At 37.5% G+C, this 13711-nt stretch overlaps 1 protein-coding gene across 8 annotated transcripts in view; it reads right to left on the bottom strand.

Annotated features, from left to right (window-relative positions):
- Positions 1 to 13711, bottom strand: part of GRM7 (glutamate metabotropic receptor 7) — an 880478-nt gene that overhangs the window by 314066 nt on the left and 552701 nt on the right. For all 8 annotated transcript variants that reach the window (XR_008624999.2, XR_010111388.1, XM_055110892.2 and 5 more), the window contains one exon: positions 12370 to 12510. Coding sequence is in view for 6 of the 8 variants with exons in the window: in XM_055110892.2 (XP_054966867.1) it covers positions 12370 to 12510 (141 nt within the window). In the remaining 2 variants the exon portion in view is untranslated. The remainder of the gene's footprint in view (positions 1 to 12369; positions 12511 to 13711) is intronic.

The raw sequence follows: 13711 nt of genomic DNA, 5'->3' as shown, positions 1-13711 counted from the left end.
TATAAAAATTTTTATTTATTTCGATTTGTATTCACCTACAGAAATAGGTATTTGCAGGAAGAGACATCATCATTTAAGAAAGTACCCAGTAAGCATGGGTTATTTTATTATTTTTACTATTAGGGTTTTAACCCTTTATGCAATTTCTTCTTCATAACACATAAAATGCAATAATTCTTCATAACATAAGAGCATAAGAGTATAACATAAGAGCACTGAACGTAACAATGATCAATGCAGAGAAGATGTGGTCAAAGCTGAGAGACCAATACATTTCTTAGTTCTCTATTCCTGTCAATTCATTTTAAAGAACAAATGGCTAATATATTAGTTTCTTGAATTTTGGGATTTTCACATTTTTCCTTAAAGTGGGAACACTTGTCAATTCAAATATATGCAGATGTTGCTAATTTCCTTTTGTGTCTTGTGGAAAACAACATAATGGGCTTCTGAAACATTTATCACATGCAGCCCAAAAGATCCTACAAAGTCTCTGATTCAATCCATTTGCCCAGGATAGTCTTCCAGCAAAAGATGCTGCTTCAGTGTTCTAAGTGCAGCAAGCTGAGCACCTTTAGGGAAACACAAGCACAAATCATCTCCTTCTTCTCCTCCAATCTGATCAATTGCATTGAAATGTTTTATGCAAAGCAGATTTTTGGTTTTAAGCCTGGAAAGTAAAATTAGTAGTTTCTCAACAACCACTTGTAGTTCCAAAACAAGTAGTTCCTCAACAACTACTTGTTAAACTCCTACTGTAAGCCTGATACTGGCCTAGGGCTGGGGATGTGAAGATGGGGATCAACAGATATGTGAGCAGCTGGTTTTATGGAGCTTGAAGCCAAGTACGAGAGAGACATTCACCTCATATGCACACTGAGGAGCACAGTGTCACAAACAGGCAAGTGTCTCTCAGAAGGACAGGAAGGTGGCAGAGCAGATAGTAAAGAACCTGCCCTAGATCGTGATGGGAGCTTCAGTGGAGACTCCCTTAAAGAGGTGACACTGAGATGTGAAGAGTGAGTGATTGTCAAAAGTTGTATTGGGGGAAAAAAAAATCCAGGCAGAGAAACAGCATATACAAAGGCCCTGTGGCAAGAAAAATGCAGACACCTCTAGAGAACTAGAACATCAGAGTCCCAGGAGTATGAGATAGGGCCTTGCTACCAGGTGCCCTACAGACCATGCTGAGGTTTTAGTCTTGTAGAAACCTGACCAACATAGAGAAACCCTGTCTCTACTAAAAATACAAAATTAGCAGGGCGTGATGGCGCATGCCTGTAATCCCAGCTACTCGGGAGGCTGAGGCAAGAGAATCACTTGAACCCGGGAGACAGAGGTTGTGGTGAGCCGAGATCGCACCATTGCATTCCAGCCTGGGAAACAAGAGCAAAACTCCATCTCAAAAAAAAAAGAAAAAGAAAAAGAAAAAGAAAGAAAGAAAGAAAGAAACAACGTATGATATGGCCACTGAAATGTCTTAAATGTTGAGGAATTAGTTTTACCTGTTAAAAATAGCGCCAATCTATAGTTTTAGTGCTTCTTAAAGCTCAGTAACACTTATTTGGCAATCTCAAAACTCATCCAAGGAAAGAAAGAATCTATTGATATATAATCTGTGCTGGAAGCGTGATTTATAGTCATGCTAACAGCCACACAGGCAGACATTAGAAGTCCAATAACTACTTGTCATAGTGATTTCTGTACACTTCAGCACAAAAGGAGAACCGTTTCAGCTTGGTTCTTGGCATCTTTTTCTTTGTATTCTTTTTTGTATTTTTTTAAATTTAATTTTAAAATGTAACTATTTATTATAAACTTGACCAGAACCTGTGTGTAACCGTTGCATTTTTTCTCTAATAAAAAAGCAATAGCATCTTGTAATCCAACATTTTCCTTCCATAGTAAATTGCCCACTTCTGCCAGTGTGTTGGACCACTTTGGTAGCTCAATTTACAACTGCTACTCCAAAAGTCCTTTGAGTTTCTTAAAGGTATTATTTTGTACCACCTTGGTTTCACACTATTTCAGTCTCCACCATCTGCTTTAACAAGGCTGCCGACTTGTGTTTGGCCTACCCTAAATGGACAGAAGGTCCCAAGCAAATGAGATATATTCAGAGAGAATTTTATAGTCAGGGCTACAATTCCCTCTTGTATAACTATGCTGCCTCTGAACAAGGAGTTTGAGCTCTGTCTTTTCTCTTTGTACAGACTGCTAGCTTTTTATCATTATAACAAAGTTTGAACATAAACTGGAAAACACTGCCCTATTTTAATTTCAAGAAAGGAGAAAAGAAACAAGGTCAGCTCACTTCTCCACTACAGCTGTTTATCAGTGCGGACCAAAAGGGATCAATCCAGGATCATTATCAAACATGTTCTACTACGAGCCCTTATGTGCCTGGGTGTCACAGACTGAGGAAATTGCTATAGAAGCAAAACTATGAAGTTACCGAAAAATGAGAAAGTATCTATTTGTGTTCAGTTTTCCAAGGGTCTTGGGAGGCAACTAGGCATGAGAGGAGAAACAGCATAGGGAGAAATAAGCTCTATGTACCATTGGGTTGATCCATCTGAACCACAATTTCATCACGTGTATAATGGAAATAATAACCTCTCATGGACAGTCAGGGCTGTTGTGATCATCTCTGCTGACTACACATTCCTGGAAAAATTGTCTACTGTTATTTTCTAGCTCAGCCTCTTACTTGTTTCTTTCACAGCACTAATCACAACTTGTAATTATTTTCCATATCTGCTTTTGGTTTTCTTTCTGCCTCCTGTACTGGAATAAAAGCTCCCTGAAAGCAAAGACCTTGCCTGTGTTCTCTGGCTCAGCACAGAAACTGGCCCAGTGCAGCTCACTTGTCATTCACTTGTTGAGTAATTAAATGAGTGACAGAGTACATGATTAAATGAGTGTATGTACTTAGTTGTTGGGATTATTAAATTTTTCTCGTTGGTAGCTATACTCTCAGAGAAGTCACAAAGTGTCTCCAAGGTTCTGGTCTTTTGTATTAACCTGTAAAAACAGGGCATTACTTACCCTGACTATCTCACAAGGCTGATATGGGGATCAAGTAGAATAACGTAAACATATACAAGTTTTTGTTATGTGCCTAGCATGATATAAGGCAACAGGTATTTAAGGTAAAGGAAGAATAATGCTTTATATGAAAATAAAGGAAAGATGGGCTACTTAAGTCATGGAGGAGCCCTGACTTTTCTTTTTTCTTTTTCCTTTTTTTTTTGGTTTTAAACGAAGGCCAAAAGTAGGATCAATCACCACTATCAACAAAGACAACCACAACAATGGCACCTAAACCCGTTGAGCGCCCTCTATCCCTACCAGGTATTGCTCTATTTAATTCACGTGAATGAGCCCATATAGTAGGGACTGTTGTTATCCCTCCTTTACAGATGAGGGGATGGGAAAGGCCGTTGGGAATGTCTGAGTAACTTGCCCATGGTGACACAGTAACAGAAACAGCTGGGATTCAAACCCAGGGAATCTGACTCAAGTCTTAACTTCTTTTATGAACAAATTAGTGAGACTGAAGCAGGCAGCTTGAATATTGTGTTTCTACACCAGTGAGGCTGTACTTAAAGCCAGCACCCAGCTTTCAGTGCCCAGGATGGTAAACAATAAATACTATTTAAAGATGAGAATGAAAAAATTAGCAGCCTCCATATGTGTTCGCCCACATACCTGGATCTCCTCTTCACAGAATCAGGGGGACAAAGTTAGAATAGTTCTAGAAAGTTTTTATCTGGAGATATATATATAGTTGATATTTATTTTGTGACCACATTTTATTCTGTAGAAAAATAAATATGATGCTATACATACCATAAAAACCTAAAATGCTTTTTGTATCCATATTTCTCTTTGGTGAGTGGGGGTGGGGGGCAGAAAGCCTCTATTACTAGAAACTCTTCTAAGGAAGGCTATATTCTACTGTAACTTGCTTGATGATACTTGATAAGTCATTCCACAACCCTTTCTTCTACCTACTAAAATGACTCTAAGCATCCGATTTATAATACTTCTATTGCTTATAAGGGCACTTTGTCTACGAGAATTGTTGCTGAGAAGATGGATATGAATTAATTTCCCTAGTTCAGGATTTCCTTCTCATTAACAGGCAAGCCTGACAGACTTTCTGAATATGGAAAGGCCATAACTCCCAATTTTAAAGACGTTGCCTGTTGGAGTTAATGAGAAAGAAATGACACACAGCTCAAATAATTATGGCTTCTAGCATTTATGAAAAGAGCTTTGCCTGAATACTCCCGGGATTTCAAGTTGGTGTTTCACTGTTTGGCTTGCTTCTGCACAGAATTAAACACAGTTGCTATGGGTGACTTAAAGTGCTGTATGGCAGGAAAAAAACTGAGGGAGTGTGCTCTGAATTAAAATGGCATTCAGTAGAGACCCCTTTTTATGCTTTGAAGAGTTGGTGGCTGAAGGAAAAATTTATTTACTGCAGGGTCCATCTATACACCTCTATTTCATAAGGCTGAAGATATCCAGCCTCCACTTGGGCATCTGGTCAAGATTTGGGAAAATGAGGTTTGTGAGTAAAATCAAAAATCTGGGTTGCCATCCATCTACTTTGCTCGTACTTCGGTTAGTGTCATATGGTAATATTCTAACATATTAATATATCAACAAATGTGCCTTTTATTTCCTCTCCACCATTTATTTTCTAACCATGGTAGTTTCAGAACTCTTCTTCATTGCTTTTGGGAAGGATGGTTATAATAAAACACAGAAGAACAATGGAAGTAAAAAGAAAATAATAATAATAAATAAAGGACTGACCTTTGTGTTCTAAAAGCCAGTGTTATATGGTCAGTACTTGGCTCTGTGCTTCAAAAATACTGAAGTATTAAGGACATGAAACATATGCCATATACAAAAAATAATGGAAGGATATGAATGGATCTAAATTAGTCTCCTCGCCCAGCCTGTAATCCAGACATTCAGGAGTGACAGATGAGAAGGGAGAAACTAATGGGATATGTAAAAGTTAAATGCTGGTATAAGCTCCTAGGCTCTGCACAGCCGGTCAGTACAGTTGCCACTAGGCACAGGTGGCTGTTTACGTTTTAAATAATTTTAAAAGTCAGTTCCTTAGTTGCATTAGTCATGTTTCAAATGCTCAGTAGTCAGAAAATAAAATATTTCTGTCACTGTAAAAAGTTCCGTTGGTCAAGGCTTGTCTAAAGCAAGGGATCATTTGTTTATTGTCCATTTGTTTATATATATTGTGGTTGCCTTGTGTTATGGGAACAGAGTAGTTGTGTCAGAAACAGCCTGACCCATAATGCCTAAAATATTTACTACCTGCCCTTGAGAGGAAAAGTTCACTGCCCTGATCTAAAGGGATAGAACACTGAGCAAAAGTTTACTGCTATGGCCCTGTTTTTTGAGTGTTTGAGGCAAGGTCTCACTCTGTCACCTAGGCTAGAGTGCAGTGGCATGATCACAGCTCATTGCAGCCTCAACTACCTGGGCTCAAGTGATCCTCCCACCTCAGCCTCCCAATGTAAGCAGCTGGGACCACAGATGTGTGTCACCACTTCTGGCTATTTTTTTTTTTTTTTTTTTTTTTTTTTACTGTTTGTAGAGACAGGGTCTTGCTATGTTGCCTGGGATTTGGCCCTATTTTTTAAAAATACAGTATTAAAAATGTATTTTACTCCTTTAAAACAAAAACAAAAACAAAAAACTGAAGAGCTCCTAGGCTCTAGAACCTCCAGCAACCACGGTCACAGGAAGGACCTGGAGTCATCAAAACCACAGTTGTACCTGGAGAAGCCCTGAGGTCAGGACCAAGAGTCCATGCTGCAGTAGCCTTCACATCTTCACTACTAAGGGCAGGAATGGACAAGGTGCATTCCTGGAGATGGATTCATGGCTAGTGAAAAATCATGCATGCCGAAGGATCAGAGCAAAGCCTCACAAATAATTTCCAAGTCCTGGGCTTTAAAAAAATCTCTTTGTAACTAAGGTCCAGGCCTGTGGACCATGTGGGATAAGGGGTTTTTAAAAGATTGAATTTCTACAAAACAATAGGATGGAGATTTGAAAAACAAAGTGAAGTTATAGAAAACAACCAAAAGTTCAATTTTTTGCACTAGCAATTTTATGATCTGAGAGTTGTACCTATTACAATACACAACCATACAGAAGGCTATGCTAATTATTGCCCTCAGAATCAAGCATTGCCTAATCATCTTGCTTATCTACTCTCAGATTTATCCAGTGGAATAATTGGCAATTAACATAGGTGGCGCTATACTTCCCTTGAAAAGAGGTTAAATTTTTGTTCTTAAATGCCTTTACAAAATTTATTGATTTTTAAATAATACAAGAAGATAAACTTTCATATTTAAGTGACTTAAAAGCAAACCCATAGAGTTAGCATGACACTTACTATGATTTAATGTTACACTAAAGTCTATTTTTAACAATTACACATGAAAAACTGGTCTAGAAATATAATTACCTTTTATGGGCATGGAATTTTTATTCAATACCTTACATTCCAAAAAGGATTTAAAGAGGTGTCCCAAAAACAATGAGGATTTTAGATGTGACATTCAGATCATTTTAACTTGAAGAATCCTATGTTAATTGGTATTCCATGTATCTAAATGTTATTAGCAAATTACCCAAACAGTTGCTATAGAATGCCTTACTAAATCCTCAAAGTTACATACCTTAGCCTTTCTGTAAGGATTTAGTATTTAACATTCATTTTTAAATAAATGAATTAATTAACAAGCAAAGATTCTTAATAATTTGATACATTTCCAGTTCCCACAATTAGAAACAAGCCATTTATGGAGGTAGGTAGGGGAAGATTTAAGGGTGATGGTAGCAAGAGAGATGTCAACCAAGACTCCGATATTTAGAGATGAGTCAGAGAACCAAAAATTTAACAAAGAACCACATTAACACATAATCCTATGCATGCTCACAGAGATGAAATCATCATTAATCTGTGGCAAGCCTCTGTTTAAGAAAGCACAAAGGTGTAAAAATGCATTTGACATTGCTTCTCATCAAAACGGTTTCAAAAAAAGTCTTAGAGTACCAAAGAGTTAGACACTATTTATCTATAACATTTTGTTGTGGATTCCTCAATCATGTTAAGTAAATTAGGTGCTGCAATAAAACATCTTTGTGACAATTAAAGGTCAATTCAGAATAGAAAAATAAAATGACAGTGAGTATAAAAACTAATCAGTATAATCATCAATTATTTCTGCACATATATTCTGAGCACTTGACTTTAAGTGTATTTCCTTTGTCTTGATAGTCTTGTTAACGAATTATATAGGCTCTAATGAGCCTGGGTCCTGGTAAAAATAAAAGACTTAAGAAATACATGGTTTATTCATTAACAGCGTTTATCAACAGGCTTTTTGTTAGCTCCACCGAAAAGAGGACTTAAACTATTAGCTCTGAGAAGTGAGGTGTAAAGAAAAACACAGCTTAAGAATTCTGACCTTCCAAAATGTAGACATTTATCAGAGTATACTCTTTAGCCCTTGATATCTTTCCACAGTAAACAGGGGCTGATTAGGGACACAAATCAAAACTGAATTTGCTTATTGTGTGACTTGAAAGCACTAGCAATGAAATATGAAGGCTTGTTACAAAAAATATATGTCACCAATTTATTCACCTTCTGTCATCGCAAAAGAAAAACAAATCTCTGAATGTTAAATTGTCCCATCATCAGATGATGGATTTGTAAATGCTGAGTTCCTGCTTTTCAGCAAGGAGGTAACTCTAATGAATCAGTATTCACCAAGTGGCATTTCATAGAACAGTGATATTAGTTAGACAAATGTTCTGGGTAAGTCACGAGTTATGACTGATAAGCCATAAGATGTTGCCCAGTCATAGGCAAACATATTCAGGTTCTCAGAACCTCCCTCTGAGTTTAAAAAATGCATTTGGGAGCTAAGATATTTGATGCTATTAGACATGTAAGGATACAGCTTCTCAGAAGAAGATGAGCAAATGTTGGGATATGAGATGTTGAGTGTTACACTCTTGGGGATGCCATTAGCTATGTAAGGACACAGCTCCTCAGGAGAAAATGAGAAAACTTTGGGATATGATGCTCTCTATAATGCACAGTTTGTGTCCAAATGTCACTGGGCCTTGGATACACACTCTGTGTCCAAATGTCACTGGGCCTTGGACACACACTCTGTGTTAAAGCACCGAAATTTCTTAAGCCTTGAGCTTCATGTTTCACTCATAGCATAACATTGCATGACGCCTGTCTGCAAACTCTTTGATACTCAATATATCACCCTATATAGTGTGCACCCCAGTAAAAATTCTTGTCTATACTTACGTACTTGTTTTCTGATTGGAGTTGATATACATCCTGATCTCTAAGGACTGACGCAGACAAAAAGATCTTCATGAATTCCTCACAGGCCACTGAATTCAGCCCAGAAGAGCAGAAAATTTCCATTGTTAGCTACGACTATGTGCTAGTAAAATTTCAGACCCTTTATTTAAATTAACTGATTTAATCCACTCAACAATTTTGAATGTAAGGTTTTACTATTCTCACTTCAAAAATAAGAAATGGCTTTGAGAGGTTAAAAACATGTTATCCAAGCTCTCACAGGCATGTGTGGTTATGGATGTCCTTAGAACAGAAGCTTAGATCTTTTTGATTCCAAAACCAATGGTTTCTTAACCACTGTGGTATAATGTTCCTGACCCCAAGATGGCCTCAATCTCTTTTTGCAGAGATGTCACTTCATTTGTGTAATGTTCCTTCTTTCGTTGACCCTTAGTATCTCCATTGAAACATATTATTCCCAAAGAGGTCATACTCTAAACTGGTTTTTGTGCCAGCAGCATCCTGGCAAGTCTCAAGGGTGAACACACTCAGCTGGTGGGCTGTGGGTAGGGGAACATAAATACAACGCAGAAAAAAATCACATCTGATCTTTCTGCCTGCAAATGAAAATGGTATGTGGTAAACTCTCTAGAAGAGATGACTATGTGTATATCTAGCATTGTCTCCATGAGAAAACGTAGCTCTTCTATGAAGCAGCATGAATGGCATTAATCCTGTCAAATGGAAGTTGTGTTTTCTGTGATAGCTTGGACAACCACATACTTGCTGAACTGCATTTCACGCTGAGTGATTACACCCAATATATCCCATGAGCAGGATGGCTCACTGCGAATGCCTGATCTATATCAATGGTTATTAGGCTACTCCGAAGGAAGGTAAGAGGAAGAATGTCTAGCTCTCAGATTGTCACATCTTGGGATTTGGTATCAAGGAAAGTGGGAATGTTCTTGAAATACTAAAGAATGCGATAAAATCCCTTTCTTTAAGACTTTAAGTGGACATGGATAATTTACAGAAATAAAGATTACATAGTTGTTCAGGTCATTTTCTATAAGAATTCATGCACATCTAGCCCCAAGTAAAATTATGAAGTATGAACAGCTTATCTCATGTTTCTTAATGAATATTTTTCAATAATTATTATTCCTCTCATGACTTTGCATTTTCTTGTGATTTTAGAACTCATTGCTATACTCTGACCTCAGTAATTTGCTCTCTCCAAATAGTATGGGTCTCATCCCTCATCTTTAAAACTTGTCAAATGGCTGATTCAGTGTTGGTCTACTTGCAGCTAATATATAACAAATATTGTTTAGTATGGCTAAGGAGGCTACCCAGCCCAAAAGAAAAAAAAGGCCTACATTTTAATTTGTGCTCACATCTTAAGAGTGAATGTTATATTAATAAGACTTCCTTTTTCTTTAGCAGAGCCAAGTCACAGAGAGAGCTCTGTGAAGGGGGCTATGTTCTACAGTCCTCAGATAAAAACATTCATTGTATTCACAGCGCAGATCTTCAGTGTCAGACTACTCAGCTAGCCTGCTCCTCTGGGTGCCCTTTCTAACATGCCTGTTCTAGTGTTTTAAAATCTAGTCACCAAAGCATGCAACCAGGTTACCTTTCCCACTGATTCTTCACTTCCAAATTGAAGTATACTTACATGTAAAGATTTTTTAAATAGTATTTTTTGGAATACTATCAAAGAAAGATGTACATATGGTTGGATTTGGAAAAAGGAAGGACAAGGAAAACAAACAAAATATGACCACCATATCAATAGGTGGAAGAGTAAGAGATACGGTAATGGTAACAGTATCTACCTCCATTCCATATGGTACAGCTCATCACAAAGAAAGTGATGAGGAAGGAAAAAGGAAGGTGAGAATATACGAATATTTTGGGTACACTTATAATTTAGTGAATGTGATTATAAATATTCACATGGAAGAAACGTATTAGTTAGGAAGACACAAACACTTCTATTTCCATTTTTGTAAGGTAGAGGCTTGCATAACAACCTTACTAGTTTGTATAAGCCCAAATTCTCAATGATCAGCCTGAAGCATGGCTCCACATAAAACAGCCTGTGTTTAAGCTCATAAAAGTCAGAGGTGTGGCCTCAGAGTGGGACAATCCTAACGTCCATCAACCGATTCCACCTTCCAGACACTCTACACAACACAAAATGTCAGAAAGAACCCAGGAAAACTGTCTTCAATCATCTACATACTTCCGGTGCACTTGAATGTACCCTGTCATAGAGACAAATTATCCAGAGGTCAAGCTAATTTTTTTCAGTTTCCACTTGAAAGCTTTGTGTTGCCTAGGTCTAGTCAATATTAAATTAATATTTTCCCTTTTCCCCCACTATTCTAGGGACCATATCTCAGAACTATTGTTATATAGCATGATCTGGAGAATGTGGTGAATCCGATAGTCCTGTTGACTGAATGATACCTTTAATATATGCATCATACTTATTTTATATCATTATTGTTATTCATGTTTCTGGTCATATGTTGTACATTTCTCCTTTTTGACAGAAAACTCCTTGAGACTACATTTAAGCGCCCCCAAAGACTTCATGGTGTTCCTGATACCATGTATTACCTGATTAATAGATGATGGTTGAGTGGATTAATCTACAACATGTGGGTGACCGGTATTTAAACAGCTACATTACAAAGAGAGACTAGAGGCAGAACTGTGTCCCACATGAATGTGTCTTTCTTGATCATATATAAAACATTTAGCCTTATTACATTAGTATACCTGAAGGTCATCATTACAAATTGTAAAGGCTGATGTTTAAAGAGGTGTAGTTGATAAGATGGTAGATCATGTCATCCGCTTGTGTAACACCCTTCCATGGTTACCACTGCTCTTAGGATAAAAGCCAAGTCCCACGTACATCCTAAAATGACTTAGTTCTGGACCATCTCTCTACACCTGCAGCCTTGGCTCACACATTCTCTCTGTTCTGTGTACTTCGGTCATGTTTTTTCTGTTTTTCACAACCTCAGAAACACAAAAACTCCTCCTACTGCAAGCCATTTACCATGTTTAATCAGAATTCTCCAACCTATTTTCCTTCCCTAACCAGCCAATGTCCATTTCTTCATTTTATCTTGACTCAAGCATCATTCTCCCAAAAGGGTCTTTTGAGACAGCTTCTACCTTCAACATGAGTAAACTTCCTTAGTTGTATGCCCTCATAACACTCAGAACATGGATTACAGTTTGTAATTATGAATTCGTTCGTGAGATCACTGGAATAAAGTCAAATTCCTTCCACCAGACTCTGGGCAACATAGAGGGAGGATTCTCACTTAGTTTGCTCACCACCAGATCCCCAGTGCCTAGCACAGTGCATAGCAGAAAGGAGTCACTCAGTAAATATTTGTGAGTGAATAAATGAATGAATGTGTGATTTTTCTTCTGACTTATTCACAGATATTTTTCATTTACAAGGTTACATATAAGGAGCCGTGAATATTTTAAATAGTAGGTAACTCATTAACTTAGACATTAATGAAAATCATTTGGGATTTTCATTATTCTAAACCCAATCACTCTGTTTCCTTAATCAAGTATACTGTCCATGGTAACAGTTAAATCCGACAATGGCATGGGATTTGTCAGAGAATTCTGTCTATGTGAAAATGACTTCATACTCCTGGCTGGAACTGAACAAGAGGATTCAAAGCAACATGACCCCTTCTGAATTCAAAGAATCACTGAAAATGTCAATTACTGCTAGATAGGCAGAAAAGAATACATTCTTGTCTGTACGTCTTTTGTCCTGCAAGACGTATGCTCCTGTTCCATTTTCTGAACAATCTAGTAAAATTTAATTTACTTTTTCAATTTGTCTCCAGCCAAGCTTCCTTCTGTCAGCTATGCAGACATGTCAGTGCTAGCTACGTAGAGTAATAGGAGAAGGACAACGAGAATTAAATTACCTGTGCATTTGCGATCTGTGTCTTCTTTCTTTGACCCACTAATCGTCAACTTGCAGTTGAAGTTTTCCTCCCAGTATTCGGCAAACCACACATTTCTTCTGTTGTTTTCAAGTGTACGGGACGTAAAGTAGGCATCAAACCCTAAATAGAGTTAAATGAAAAGGTCATTGCTTGCAGGGCACTGCTGGCACATTCAGAAATAAAAATAAAAGTGACTTTTTTTTTCTTTGTTTCAGTGAATTGGATCCTCTTGTGTGTCGACCGAAAAAAAAAAAAATTAACAGAAGGAGGAAAAATATTCTAATTGCATTAATCCATGACTAAATTCCTAGTTCAATCTGACAGGTAGGTAGTTACTAGCATAATTTCCATTTGTAGGTGAGAAAACAGAGTTATAAGAAATAGTAACATGCCTAAGGTCAACCATTATGCCACATTCTGCATCCCTAACCATGTCAGCTCCTGATCCATGAATATTATTTTAAGAACCTCCTTTCACTTAGCAATATCCCAGTATGTAATTGACTTTCTAGTCAAATTAGAAGGAAAAGTTTTTGAAGAGGTTGTAGGTGAACCGAATCCAATATAAACCTCAATCCAATGTATAAAAAGTGTCCAGATGAGCAGGGACGAGGAGGCCAGGGACTCTCTAGCTTCCTCTTTAGGACAGTGTGACTTTAAATGTTCGTATGGGGTCATAAGATCTTGCAAGAGTCAGAGTGGAAAAAGATATGGGATTCAGTGTCCCAAGGCCTAGGCTCAAATCCCAAATCTATGAATCTCACTCAGTCATGGAACCATGAGCAGGTACATACTTAACCTATACGATTTTCTTTCAATCCACCTGCAACAACGAAGACTACATCATCTCCTTCCCCCACAGTATCTTGTTTGTGGCAATGGAAAAACTTTGGAAACTTATAAAGTTGAGTTCTATGATCAAGAACCATAGGAAAAAAAAATGGACTTACTTCCCAAATACTTAAATTATTCAAAGTTTTCCCTTACCTGTAAGGCCATAAAAATGGAATAATCATTACAATTACAAAAATAAGAAGTATTTTATGTACATTTTCTCATAAAATGTCACATCAACCAAAGGAAGTAGGTAGTCTCAGATCCATACTCTAAAGTTAAAAATGAAGGCTTAGAGAAGAATTTGGACCTACATCTGCCTAATTCCAGACCCTGGTTTCTGACACCCATGCTATAGGGCAGTGAGTTTCACATTTTGGTGGGAATTGCATCATTTGGAGAGTTGATAAAGAATACAGAGTCCAGCTCACTGAGGTAGGCAGTATCTGAGTCTTATTATTATTATTATTTTCAAGTTCCCTAGCAG

This window comes from Pan paniscus, chromosome 2 (assembly GCF_029289425.2).
Source record: "Pan paniscus chromosome 2, NHGRI_mPanPan1-v2.0_pri, whole genome shotgun sequence".
Classification (NCBI taxonomy): Eukaryota; Metazoa; Chordata; class Mammalia; order Primates; family Hominidae; genus Pan; species Pan paniscus.
The sequence above is the reverse complement of the archived record's forward strand: the minus strand, read 5'-3'. Positions and strand labels throughout refer to the sequence as shown.